Source organism: Mandrillus leucophaeus, unplaced genomic scaffold, assembly GCF_000951045.1.
Source record: "Mandrillus leucophaeus isolate KB7577 unplaced genomic scaffold, Mleu.le_1.0 Scaffold228, whole genome shotgun sequence".
In the NCBI taxonomy this organism is placed as follows: domain Eukaryota; kingdom Metazoa; phylum Chordata; class Mammalia; order Primates; family Cercopithecidae; genus Mandrillus; species Mandrillus leucophaeus.
In genome coordinates, this window is record NW_012102343.1 from 2,025,284 (window position 1) to 2,039,163 (window position 13,880).

General features: G+C 47.6%; 1 protein-coding gene across 1 annotated transcript; it reads right to left on the reverse strand.

The window, feature by feature from the left end:
• Window positions 1–12,368: 12,368 nt before the first annotated feature.
• On the reverse strand, window positions 12,369–13,286 carry LOC105540808 (insulin-like growth factor-binding protein 3 receptor). Its single transcript, XM_011981561.1, is given in 2 exon segments — window positions 12,369–12,637; window positions 12,640–13,286. Coding segments are annotated over 2 exon segments (726 nt in total). The 5' UTR covers window positions 13,228–13,286; the 3' UTR covers window positions 12,369–12,499.
• Between the last annotated feature and the right edge of the window lie 594 nt (window positions 13,287–13,880).

A 13,880-nucleotide genomic window follows, 5' to 3' on the forward strand; every position in this document is an offset into this window, starting at 1 on the left:
TGCTGGGATTACTGGCATGAGCCACCGTGCCTGGCCTGAGACTGATTTTTTTTTTTGTTTAGCTCCTAAACTGACTCTGTGGGTGATTCCTAAAGAAGCAACTACTAATGCTTTGGAATATTCACAAAGTAATTACATGTTCGTGTCAGCCTCTACCTCTCTGAAGGAGGGTACGCCCCTGGGTGGTCACCTGTTCTGCTCCACTTAAAATCCTCTGACTCTGTTGCATGACCAGCTCTGAACAGGTGAGCAACTTTACACAGGTGTAACCTGACAAAGCCTCCCTACAGCTGCACACCCTGTACCTCCCACTTCCTGTCCTGGGGGGCCTCTGTGGCTGCCTCCTTGGCGCTTGCCCATATGGAAACCTGGAAATTTGGGGAGTTAATCTCTGTAGGGCCTCCCTTGACTAATTGAGAGGCGGGAGGCAGAGACAGTGAATCAATGTTTTTCCCTTTTATTCTCCAGGTGGAGGATTTGTAACTCTCCTACTGCCCCACATTGTGTAATCCATGGGAGCTTTGATCTCCTTGACATTCCACAGAATCCTGCTCCCATTGCGTGGTGCATTGTGCTAATCAGACCCACAGGGCAGCAGCTGCAAGTGCTCCAGAGGCCCTAGTGGCACACAAGCACGAGATGCGGGCAAGGAGGCCTCATGAGGGTTCTGGGCCTGCCACGCTGAGGATGTTTACAGTGGTGCAGCGTCTGAGGCATTCTGAAGCATCTCATTCAAAATAAAGGGCAGGTTATTGCACTTTACTCCCTATCACTAAGAAAGAGGCACGGGCCCAGCGGACCTCTTTGGATTTTGGAAGCAGCATATTTACCACATTAAGGAGGAGTCCTTTTCAGTGCCTTGGAAAGCTGCCAGTGTTTTTTGTTTTTTTGTTTTGTTTTGTTTTGTTTTCAGACAGGGTCTCACTCTGTTGCCCAGGCTGGAGTGCCGTGGTGTGGACCTGGCTCACAGCAGCCTCGACTTCCTGGGTTCAAGTAATCCTCCTGCCTCAGCCTTCTGAGCAGCTGCAACCACAGGTGGACACCATCACACCTGGCTGATATTTTTTGTAGAAACAGGGTCTTGCCATGTTGCCCAGGCTGGTCTTAAACTCCCGGGCTCCAGTGATCCCCCCCGCCTCAGCTTCCCAAAGTATTGGGGTTATAGGCATGAGCCACTGTGCCTGGCCAACCTGCCAGTTTTGAGTGGGGCCTAGAGTAAGGAAGGGCTCTGCAGATCCAGGCTTCCGTACAAACTGCTGTGCCACGCACGCCTTGTAACCTAGCAAACCCAGTAGAGCTAGAGGTATCCATGGTCCATAAGGTTGGCTATTTCAAATGCACAACTCACGATAAATTAAAATAAACTTTATATGTCATTTCCTACTTCGAAGTGTACCCAATAAGGATCACCTTTCCTTGCCCCAGATGAAAGTTCTAGCAACTTTTCTGCTCACTCTGTCTGCTTTTCTGCAGACAGTCCTCTGCCATACTAAGCACAATTTATTAATTAGAAGCTCCAGTGTAAGAGAGACTCAAAATCACAGGTTTTATTTAATGTTCGACTCTTCCCCCCATCCCCAGCTCAGGCCTGCAGCAGGCTGGTGGCCTGCAGTGGGGCAGGGAGAACCGACTGTCTCTTCTTTATTTCTCCCCTTGCCCATCTCCTCCTCTTCCCTTCTTCCCTTCCTCCCTCCCAAGCTGGCTGGCCAGTTTCTGACCCCTCCCAGGGATGGAGCAGGCAGTGAGAGCAGTGGCAAGGATGCAGGAACGGCCTCATGACATTGACCTGTTAGGATTCTGAGCTGGCTTTGGGTGCACTGGGCTTGGCATACATTCAAACTGATCCTTTATTTCATAGGTGCTTTTGTGAGTTCTTTTGAGGCTTCTATCTTCAAGGACCTTTTTCCCATATGTCCCAGGAGGCTGCTCTCACTTCTAACATCTTGCTGGTACATCCCAGCATCCTCCACATGGCGCTACTAGACAGAACCCAAGACAGTCCAGGGCTGGCTTTGGGAAGCCCTTGGCATCCCATTTTCTGTACCTTGCCCAGAGACATGCAGGATATACAGACAGCCCAGCACAACCACTTCTTTACATGGTTCCATGGAAGTCTCCTTCTCGCAGGGCTCCAGAAGAGGAGGCAGCAGCCCCTCCCTCCTGCCTGAAGGCAGGCAGGGACTCAGCACCGCAGGGGCTCTCTCAAACAAAATTGCTCTACAAATGTCCCCCCAACCTTTGTACTTGGAGCCCTTCTTATCTCCTCAAACTGCGGAAGAGTCCAATCGTTTTGTAATAAGTTGTTTGAAATGTGTACAGTCTGCAGGTGGTGATCTGGCTTCACATCTAAGCCTTGATGTCTCCATCAAAACTTTAATTCTTGACCAGGCCCTGTCGCTCATGCCTGTAATCCCAACACTTCGGGAGGCCGAGGTGGGTGGATCGTTTGAGGCCAGGAGTTTGAAACCAGCCTGGCCAACCTGGTGAAACCCTGCCTCTACAAAAAGTACAAAAATTAGCTGGACATGGTGGCAGGCACCTATAGTCCCAGCTACTGGGGAGGCTGAGGCTGAGGCAGGAGAATCACTTGAACCTGCGGCGGTGGAGGTTGCAGTGAGCTGAGATAGCGCCACCGCACTCCAGCCTGAGCCATAGAGCGAGACTGTCTCAAAAAACAAACAAACAAACAAAAAAGCCACTACACTTTAATTCTAATATCCTGATACATTGTTTTCTAGGCTAAAGGATAGATGATGATTATAAAGGTTTACGGGCTCATATTACCTGGCTGTGAAAAAGAAACTGCATAATTACAGCTAAGAGGATGGCTTTCCTGGGAACTAAGGGACAGGTACTAGCTTTTATTGAGTACCAATCATATGCTGGGTTATCCTGAGGTGAGTCTTATATTAATATTTGTTGTTGAAGAAACTGAGGCTTAGATAAGAGACTTGTCCAGCATCACACAGCTGGCACCACTGGACTTAACTCAACTGAAAGTGAAAGTAACTGAGCCCCTTCCAGGCTGGAAGGCAAATATAGACCCAACAAAATCCCTGCCTTCAGGGAGGGCACAGTCTCTCGGGGAGGAAGACAGGTCCCTGTGGTCAGTGCTGGACTGGGGCAGGTCTGGGGTGACAAGGAAGAGACTTCGACCTAAACTCGGGTAAATTTCCTTCTGAGGTGAAATAAAGCCCCACCCCAGCTGGGTGTATGTCGGGGTTTGGTGACCATCTTATTCTGTTCCCCCAAGGGTCGCTCTCATGCATGTCAACGTTTTCGTCTTTTGATGGCAGTCCGGGCCTCCCCCACCCCGACCCCAGTGGTCAGCTCAACAGCGCGTGAACCGCTTCCTTCTTGGCCATCTCACAGTTGCCTCTTTCAGGTGACCAAGAGGCCGTCACTGCAGTGGTGGCCTCATCCTCAGGGAGGCTCTTTTTTAATTTTATTTTTATTTTTTATTTTTTATTTTGAGACAGAGTCTCACTCCATTGCCCAGGCTGGAGTGCAGTGGTGCCATCTCCATTCACTGCAACCCCCGCCTCCTGGTTTCAAGTGATTCTCCTGCCTCAGCCTCAACCTCCCCAGTAGCTGGGACACCAGGCACTCACCGCTACGCCCGGCTAATTTTTGTATTTTTAGTAGAGACGGAATTTTGCCATGTTGGCCAGGCTTGTCTCGAACGGCTGACCTCAGGTGATATGACTGCCTTGGCCTCCCAAAATGCTGGGATTACAGGCATGAGCCACCGTGCCCAGCCACTGGGAGGCTTTTCTAGTTGGTGCCATTACACTCAATCCCAGCCTGACTGCCCTTCCTGAAAGCAGAAATCCTGAAAAGCTAGTCACAGGCTTTGTGGATTCAGCTCACCCTAGCCCCCAAATCCTTCTCTTCCAGCCCTATTCACTGCAGTATTTATAGCCCAAATGTGAAAGGTATAATTATTCTCCTCTGACTTTCTTTTCTTGAAATAAAGACTTAGTCCACCCTTCTATTTGCATAACACCACCTGAGAAGAAATCTCCTCGGGGCCCAAGGACTGAGCGTCTGAACTCACTGACTTTATGCAGAGTTTCTGAAAAAGCTCTGTTCCTCTTTGAAGGCACAGAAGAAACCAGAAGAGACTTCCCTCAAATGCATTCCCTTCAAGTAGCTGAAACCTTTGCATTTCTAAAGCAGCCTCTAGCCCAGGCTCCAGAGACACCCTTTCCCTCATTAGAAAGGAAGGGAACTGTGAGGGGAGTCCAAGGCCACAGTTCCTGGGGCTCATGAAACAGGCATGAGTGAAACATTCAGCTTCTTAGGGAAGGGCTTTTCGGGTCAATGCCAGGTCGAGTGGGCCAGACCCTGCTCTGTATCGGGTGGGTGGAGGGGTCGGCGGCCCCTGCAGTCAACCCCCATCCCTGACTGGGCTCCTCTACAAGGAGCAGATGATCCACGTGGGGCCTTAGAGTTTCTAGCCCTCCCACGCACAGGACTGCAGTTCTTTCATTCGGACTTGCCAAAAGCGGGATTTTCTTTCATCATAAACTGATAGATAAACAATGAGATTGACTAAATTAGTTATATAAATAGAAAAGCTGTTCACAAGTATAACACAGAGGTGTAGATTTCATTTTGCAGCCAATTCCTCCTTACTAGGAAATGTATGCTAGAAATCTAGCCAGCAGGGGTGGCTAAACTTAGAGAAGTCATTCCTGTTTACCTTCTTTTTTTAAATCTAAACATTTACTTGAAAAGCACAGAAGGGTTTTTAAAAATGACCTATAATCAAGAGAATGGAAAGAAAAGCCACAGACTGGAAGAAACTATTTGTAAAACACATATCGGATAAAGGTCTTATAACTAAAATATACAAAGAACTCTTACAACTCAACAATAAGAAAGCAAACAACCCAATTAAAACATGGGCAGAAGATCTGAACTGACACCTCAAAGATACGCAAATGGCAGATAAGCACATGAAAAGATGCTCAACATCATATGCCATTAGGCAATTACAAATTAAAACAATGAACTACCTGCACACACCTATTACAGTGGCTGAAATCCAAAACACAGAGAACACCAAATGATGGGCAGGATGTGGAGCAACAGGAACTCTCCTTCACTGCTGGTGCAAATGCAAAACTGGTGCAGCCACTTTGGAAGACAGTTTAGCAATTTCTCACGAAGCCAAACCTACTCTTACCACATAATCTATCAAGCACATGTCTCGTTATTTACCCAAATGAATTGAAAACTTATGTTCACATAAAAGTTGATAGCAGCTTTTTTCATAATCACCCCAAATTGGAAGAAACCAAGATGTCTTTCAATAGGTGAATGGATAAATTATGATATATTCAAATGGTAGAATATTATTTAGCAGTAAAAAGAAATGAACTGTCAATCCATGAAAAGACACGGAGGAACCTTAAATATATTTTGCTAAGTGAAGGAAGCCAGTCTGAAAATACTGCATGATTTCAACCATATGACATTCTGGAGAAGGCAAAGGAAGGAGATCATCAAAAGATCTATGGTTGCCAGGGCTGCAGGGAGGAGAGAGGGAGTAACAGGTGCAGCACAGGGGATTATTAGGGTGGTGAAACATTTCCATATGATACTGTAATGATAGGTACATGACATTATGCATCTGTCAAAACCCACAGAACTATACAACCAAAGAATGATCCTTAATTTAAACTGTAGATTTTTGTTAATAACAATGTATCATTTTGGTTTATCAATTGTAATAAGTGTACTACACTAATGTAAGTTCTTAATAATAAGGGAAACTGTCAGGGAGGTGATACACAGGGTGAGGCAGTGTGGAGAAGAGGGAGTATATAGAAACTGTAACTATACTCAACTTTTCTGTGAAACTAAAAATTAAAGTCTATTGACCAGACACAGTGGCTCAGGCCTGTATCCCAGCACCTTGGGAGGCCAAGGAGAGTGGATCACTTGAGGTCAGGAGTTTGAGAGCAGCCTGGTCAACATGACAAAACCCCATCTCTATCAAAAATACAAAAATTAGGCATGGTGGTGGGAGCCTGTGGTCCCAGCTATTTGGGTATCTGAAGCACAAGAATCACTTGAATCTGGGAGGTGGAGGTTGCAGTGAGCCGAGATCATGCCACCGCACTTTAGCCTGGGTGACAGAGTGAGACTCCGCCTCAATAAATGAATAAATAAAGTCTACTAATTATTTTAGAAAGGCCTATGATCCCATTTCTTCTTTTTAATCACATGAAACAAGGTGGATACGCCTCTTGGGGGTTAGTAGCCTGCCACTGGTGCTCCCGGGCTGGGGCTGCACTCCTGAGGCTCTACTGTTCTGAGGTCTCAAGAGTGGCCCTGCTCCCAGGACTCCACTAGGAATTGCCCTGGTGGGGACTCTCCACAGCAGCCCCTTCCCTGTGTCGTTTCTTTGCCTGGGCCCTGAGGCTCTCTGAGGCATCCCTTGAAATCCGGGTGGAGGTAGCCTTGCCCCTGCAGCTCATCACAGCATGCCTGTGGAGTTAGCACCACATGTAAGCCGCCAAGGTTCGCCACTTGTGTCCTCTGGAGTGGTGGCTTCAGCCACACCTGGGCCCACCTGAGCCACAGCTGGGGCTACCAAGGAGCACCGTGCCAGAATACAGATAGCAGAGACTTGAGGAGGCCCTGGACTGGGATCCCCAGGGTCCCAAGTCCCACAGGGGGCCTGGGCCCCTCCCTTGATATTAATTTGCCCTCAGTGCCCTGACTGTGATGGGTGGGGCAGTCTCCGAGATCTCAGAAATGCTTTCAGGGTTATTCTTCCATCATCTTGGTGAACAGCATCATCCAGCTTTCTTCAATCTATACTAACCTGTTTATCAACAGATTAACAGATTTACTAATCTGTGGTCACTTGCCCACACCGTTGGCTTTCTCTCTTAACTTGCTTTTTTATTCTTTACATGGCCAGGCTGAGAATTTTCCAAATCATTCGGCTTCCCTTTTAATTAAAAATTCTGTCTCTAAGCTGGGCGTGGGGGCACAATAATCCCAGCACTTTGGGAGGCCGAGACGGGCGGATCACAAGGTCAGGAGTTCGAGACCAGCCTGGCCAATACGGGGAAACCCCGTCTCTACTAAAAATACAAAAATTAGCCGGGCATGGTGGTGCGCACCTGTAGTCCCAGCTACTCAGGAGGCTGAGGCAGAATAATCACTTGAACCCAGGAGGCAGAGGTTGCAGTGAGCCAAGATCGTGCCACTACACTCCAGCCTGGGTGACAGAGGGAGATTCCGTTTTTAAAAAAAAAAAAAATCCATCTTTAAATTATTTCTCTTCTCGCATGTTACCATGAACACTTAAGAGAAGCCATCCACACCCTGAACACTTTGCTTTGGTATTTCTTCTGCTAAATATGCTAGTTCATTGATCTTAAATTCTGCTTTCCACCAAGCAGTAGGACACAGATACAATTCAGTCAAGTTTTTGCTGCTTTATAACAAGCATAGCCTTTCCTCCAACTTCCGATAAGATATTCCTCGTTTTCATCTAAGACTTCATCAGATTGGCTTTTTCTAGAATACCAGCCTTCTGTTCACAACCATTTAGATAATCCCTAACACTGAGGCTGTCTCTACAATTCTCCTCTTCAGAGCTCTCATCGGAATCTCCCTTAACATTCTGGTCATGATAATACAGGCTTTTTCCAGCATGTGCCTGAAAACTATTCCAGCCTCTACGCCTTAACCAGTTCCAAAGCCACTTCCATATTTCAAGATACTGGTTACAGCAACAGGCCTACTTCTCTGGTACCAATTTCTTAGTCTGTTTGTACCTCTACAACAGAATACTACAGACTTCGTAACTATAAATAACAGAAATTTATTTCTCACATTTCTGGAGGCTGGAAAATCTAAGATCAAGGTGCTGGCAGGTTCAGTGTCTGGTGAGGGCCTGTCTCTGCTTCCAAGATGGCGACAGGTTCAGTGCCTGGTGAGGGCCTGTCTCTGCTTCCAAGATGGCGGCAGGTTCAGTGCCTGCTGAGGGCCTGTCTCTGCTTCCAAGATGGCGGCAGGTTCAGTGCCTGCTCCCTGTCTCTGCTTCCAAGATGGCGGCAGGTTCAGTGTCTGCTGAGGCCCTGTCTCTGCTTCCAAGATGGCGGCAGGTTCAGTGTCTGCTGAGGGCCTGTCTCTGCTTCCAAGATGGCGGCAGGTTCAGTGTCTGCTGAGGGCCTGTCTCTGCTTCCAAGATGGCGGCAGGTTCAGTGTCTGCTGAGGGCCTGTCTCTGCTTCCAAGATGGCGGCAGGTTGAGTGTCTGGTGAGGCCCTGTCTCTGCTTCCAAGATGACGCCTTGTTGCTCTGTCCACCAGAAGAGAGAAACACTGTGTCCTCACATGGTGGAAGGGACAGAGTGACTGGAAGGGGGGCAAACTCCCTCTATCACACCCTTCTATGAGAGCATTTAATCCCATTCATGAGGGCAGAGCTCTCATGCCTCAATCACCTCCTAAAGGCCACACTTCTTAATACTGTTGCATAGGGGATTAAATTTCAACATGAATTTCGGAGAGGACAAAAACATTCAAACCGGAGCAGTAGACTTTCCAGCCCATTCTATTCCTTCACTTCACATACCCCACAACAAGGTAACCCTCATTTATGATTTAGCGTGCACACTTCTTTACACTTCTTTGTTTTTTCCCAATTTTCTACAAATACATCTAGATAGACACACACACACACACACACATATGGCATCACACATTTAAAAGAAATAAAGATGAAATCATGTTTTACCTCTTAGTTTGCAAATTACTCATTTCACTTACATTATAAACCTTTTCCCAGGCTATTTGTGTAGATCTAAACCTTTTTAAAAACCGGGACAACATAGTAAATCCCTGTCTCTATTTTTTAAAAAAAGAAAACCAGGGCTGCTTACATCCTACGTGCACTAACAGTGGTCATTAGGCAGGGTTTGATTGCTAAAGAAGATTCACAGGATTCAAGTTGACAATGCTTACAAAACTACTGCTTATTGCAGCAAAAGTATTCATTTAATGCAGCAACAGCAGTTAAGTAAGACATCAAGGGATCCAGAGAGGCCAGGTGCAGGCTCCAATTGGTTCACCTCTGGAAGAGCCACGCAAGACATACCTTCTCTCTAGAGTCACCCGTGTGTCATGGAACACCTCAGAACTGGGAGGCCCAAGCTGGAGTTTCCACCAGGGTGTCATATACCCTGCTGCTCATGTAGGCATGTTCCTTGCTGTGTCACCAGTCCCAAAAGCACAGTCCTCCAGGGGTCTCACCAAGACCAGGAACAAATCATCAATCTCACTGTTATCAATACACAATGCTGAACAAAGTAAAAATAAAAATAAATACTGCTGATAAGCCCGTACAAACCATGTTGAAATCCCTCAGACTCATGGTTATGAAACAGCACTATTAATCGGTATCTCTAATGCCTTGACCAGGGCTCAGCGCTGTACAGGAATAGCTTTTGTTTCGGTAAATCAGTCTATGTCAATTCCAGGCCTGCTGGAATTAACCCTTGCAACAACCATGGTTTATATGAACCATCCTGTGTTCAACCATTTCCATAATCATGTATGAGTCAGGGTTCTCCCGAGGAATGGAACCAATAAGAAATGTGTGTGTGTGTGTGTGTGTGTGTGTGTGTGTGTGTGTGTAGAAGTACTCCATGACTTATAATGGGGTTGTGTCATGATAAACCCATCATAAATTGAAAATATCTTAAGTCAAACTTTTGAGTTATATTTTCAATTTGCGATGGGTTTATATAGATATAACCCTGCCATAAGTCAAGGAGTGTAATGGATACATATCACTTTTGCAACTTCGTAAAGTAAAAAAATCATAAGTGAGTCCAGGTGTGGTGGCTCACACCTGTAATCCCAGCACTCTGTGAGGCTGAGGCTGGTGAATCACTTGAGGTCAGGAGTTCAAGACCAGCCTGGCCAGTATGGTGAAACTCTGTCTCTACCAGAAATACAAAAATTAGCTGGGTGTGGTGGTGCATGCCTGTAGTCCCAGCTACTCGGGAGGCTAAGGCAGGAGAACTGCTTGAACTCAGGAGGCAGAGGTTACAATCAGCCAAGATCACACCACTGCACTCCAGCCTGGGTGACAGAGCGAGACTCCATCTCAAAAAAAAAAACAAAATCATAAGTGGAAATACGTACATTTGCTTATATATTATGCAGTATATATGTAATATATTTATATTTGATATATAATTTATATATTTATATTATATATAAACATATTTATAAACATACTCATATATATACATACATGCATGTATGTATACACATGTGTAAAGGTGTACATACCTAGAGACTCACTTCCAACAAATGGAATTCAGAAGAAGGGATGGCATATCACTTTCAAGATTCAGTTATAAAAGGACCAGCTCCAGTCTCGGGTGCTGTCACTCTCTTCTTGGGTCACTCAGTTTGTGGAGAGCCATGTCTCCAGCCGTCCTACAGAGAAGTTTGTGTGGCGGAGAACTGAAACTCCCTGCCAACAGTCATGTAAGTGACCTTGAATGCAGACACTCCAGCCTCAGTCAAGTCTTCAGAGTCCACAGCCCCTGTCAATTGATTGACTACAGCTTCCTGAGGGACCGTGAGCCGGAACCATCCAGGTAAGTCACTCCTGTCCTGACTCTCAGGAATTCTCAGAAAGACTGGAAATAAACATACCAAAATATTAAACCAGGTTATTCCCGTAGGGTGAGATTATGAGGGACTTTCACTTGTTTATTTTGTGTGCATGTTTATTTGTATTTTCTGCTTTTTCTTTTTGAGACGGAGTCTCGCTCTGTCGCCCAGGCTGGAGTGCAGTGGCCGGATCTCAGCTCACTGCAAGCTCCGCCTCCGGGGTTCAGGCCATTCTCCTGCCTCAGCCTCCCGAGTAGCTGGGACTATAGGCGCCCGCCACCTCATCCGGCTAGTTTTTTTGTATTTTTTTTAGTAGAGACGGGGTTTCACCGTGTTAGCCAGAATGGTCTCAATCTCCTGACCTCGTGATCCGCCCATCTCGGCCTCCCAAAGTGCTGGGATTACAGGCTTGAACCACCGCGCCCGGCCCCGCTTTTTCTAAGATGAAGCTATGTAGGTGATTTTGTAGCCAGAAAAGATAACCATTACAAAAAATAAAGTTTGAGTGGAAAAACAACCAACCAATATCTCGATGTGTGAGTAGCATGAAGTGGGCACATGGAGAGGAGCCAGTGGAGGAGCGCCTGGCCTGTTCTGGTGGAGGCTGCAGAGCCCTGGAGCGCCAGGGGTCCCCTTTGGGCTTGTTAGTCCCCCTACCCCAGAAAGAACAAACCTGGTCAGCTTCCTGGGGTGACTCATGAGGGGAGAATCCCTACGGTGCTTGATGTGGTCAGATCATTCTCTTGACCTGAACTTTTCCTCCTTCATGAATGGAAAACACCTGTCTGCTAGGAGCACCTCTTCCTCCTGACTCGCTGCCTCCTCCGTTGCACAGCCACCCACCAGGAACAAATCTTCATTTCAGTGTCTCAGACTCCGCATCCTCTGAGCCATTTGCCCCCTCCTGGAACTGCTTCTTTCCCGCTTCAGCCTGCCAGGCTCTGGGCTGAGCATCCTAGCCAGAGGCTGTGGTTGAGTGTGGGTCCTAGGGTTCAAACCCTCATCTCCCTACCGTTTCCTACGGTACGATTTTGGGCAAGTCATTGGACCACGTAGCCTTAGTTTCTTCATTAGTAAAATGGGATAAAACACTTCATGGCTGATGTCATGCATTTGAAGCAGCTAGAACAATACATAGCATGCAGTAAGAGGGCTGTAAATGTCACAGGTAGGAAATAAGGAAGACAGGCTCCCTGCCCTCATAGAGCTTACAGCTTAGTGGGGAAAGACAGACATTGAATGCATAAATACATACCAAAAGGAGACAAAAGCGGGTAGCACCCCGTGGCCTGGAAAGCAAGATTTATCAATGACCCTGTCTTCAGGTGAAAAAACAGGAAAATCAGCCAGGTGCGGTAGTCACGCCTATAATTCTAGCACTTCGGGAGGCCGAGGCAGGTGGCTTGCTTGAGCCCAAGAGTTTGAGAACAGCCTGGGCAACATAGCGAGAACCTGTCTCCATTTTTTTTAAAAAAAGAAAAGAGAAAGAGAAAATGCTCCAGGTCACACTCTGAGCTCAGTGGCGGCGCTGGAATTCCAACCTGATTTGTGTCACTCCAGGCCCTTGTACTCAAGGCCTCACGATTTGCAGGAGCCCCAGGAGCCCTAGGCACTCAGCCTTTCTGGGTTGCTTCCTCCTTCACACGCATCTGTGTGAAGAGACCACCAAACAGGCTTTGTGTGAGCAATAAAGCTTTTTTTTTGTGGGGCAGGGGCAAAAAAGCTTTTTATTTTCCCTCACATTCCAGCTCTTCGCTTTTTCTAAGACCTTTTCCAACTCAGAGCAAAGGCCCAAGAAGTTGATTCACACCTGAGAAACAAGTTGGGAACTAGGCTGGTGCCCTCAGAGCCCGGTTCTAGACCAGTGGGACTTCCGGCGTGGGTGGAAGCACGTAGCAGTGACACAGCAGAGAAGGCCACAGAAGAGAGGCAGGAAGGAGCCCAAGACCAGCAGCCTGGGGCCACACAGAGCCAGCTCCTCTCCTCTGAGGTGAGCAGCTTGGTCAGCACAAGGCCTTCGTGGCTCCAGACACTAACACACTCCTCACCCATTCTAAGGCTTAGGGTAGCATTTCCGGCGCCCTCCTCTGAGCAGGATATGGGTGGCTGGCTGGAGGGTAGGATTCCTGGAACAGCACTAAAATACGGGCAGGTTCCTGCAGTCCTTTCTGTGGTCACCCTGGCTGTGATAAGGACCAGTTGTCCTGCAGAAGATCTTTTCAGTCCCATCTGACTACCCAGGACTGTGGCCTGGAATGTCTGGGTCTTGTTGCTGTCTGGACTGTCTCTGAAGTTCAAGGTGGTCAGTAAGCTCATGACGTGAGACCCTCGCCACTTCCCTGTGACTGTCCCATTCCTGGGACACAGGGTCAGCTGGCCAAAAGATCTCAAAAAAGAGACCCAGTCCTGGGGGAGGTCAGGGCTGTGCAGGCCAGTCCTGTGGGTGAGGAGGAAGCTGCCAAGGCCCAGGCCGGAGAGGCCAAGGAGCAGCAGGATCAAAGTGGCACAGACCAGAGGTGGGTGGTGGGCCAGACACAGGTGCAAGTTGTGCCCTGCCTGGCAGTTGCCCATGGGGAGCAGAGGGGGCTGAGCCTCCGAAGAGAGCCCCTCCCGGCCGGGCGGAGGCCGGCGCCCCCACAATAAAGCTTTTTAATCACCTGGGTGCAGGTGAGCTGAGTCCGAAAAGAGAGTCAGCACAGGGAGATAGGGGTGGGGCAGTTTTACAGGATTTGGGTAGGTAGTGGAAAATTATAGTCAAAGAGGGTTGTTCTCTGGCCGGCAGGGGCGGGGGACACAAGGTGCTCAGTGGGGGAGCTTTTGAGCCAGGATGAGCCAGGAGAAGGAATTTCACAAGGTAGTATCATCAGTTAAGGCAGGAACAGACCATTTCACTTCTTTTGTGATTCTTCAGTTACTTCAGGCCATCTGGATGTATATGTGCAGGCTTGGGCTCAGAGGCCTGACATCCTCCATTAAAATAATAATAATAATAATGATACTTTAATTTCAATTTTATTTTATTTTTATTTTTTGAGACGGAGTCTCACTGTTAGCCAGGTTGGAGTGCAGTGGCACGATCCTGGCTCACTGCAACCTCTGTCTCCCAGGTTCAAGCGGTTCTCCGGCCTCAGCCTCCGGAGTAGCTGGGATTACAGGTGAGCACCACCACACCCAGCTAATTTTGTATATTTAGTAGAGATGGGGTATCTCCATGTTAGCCAGGC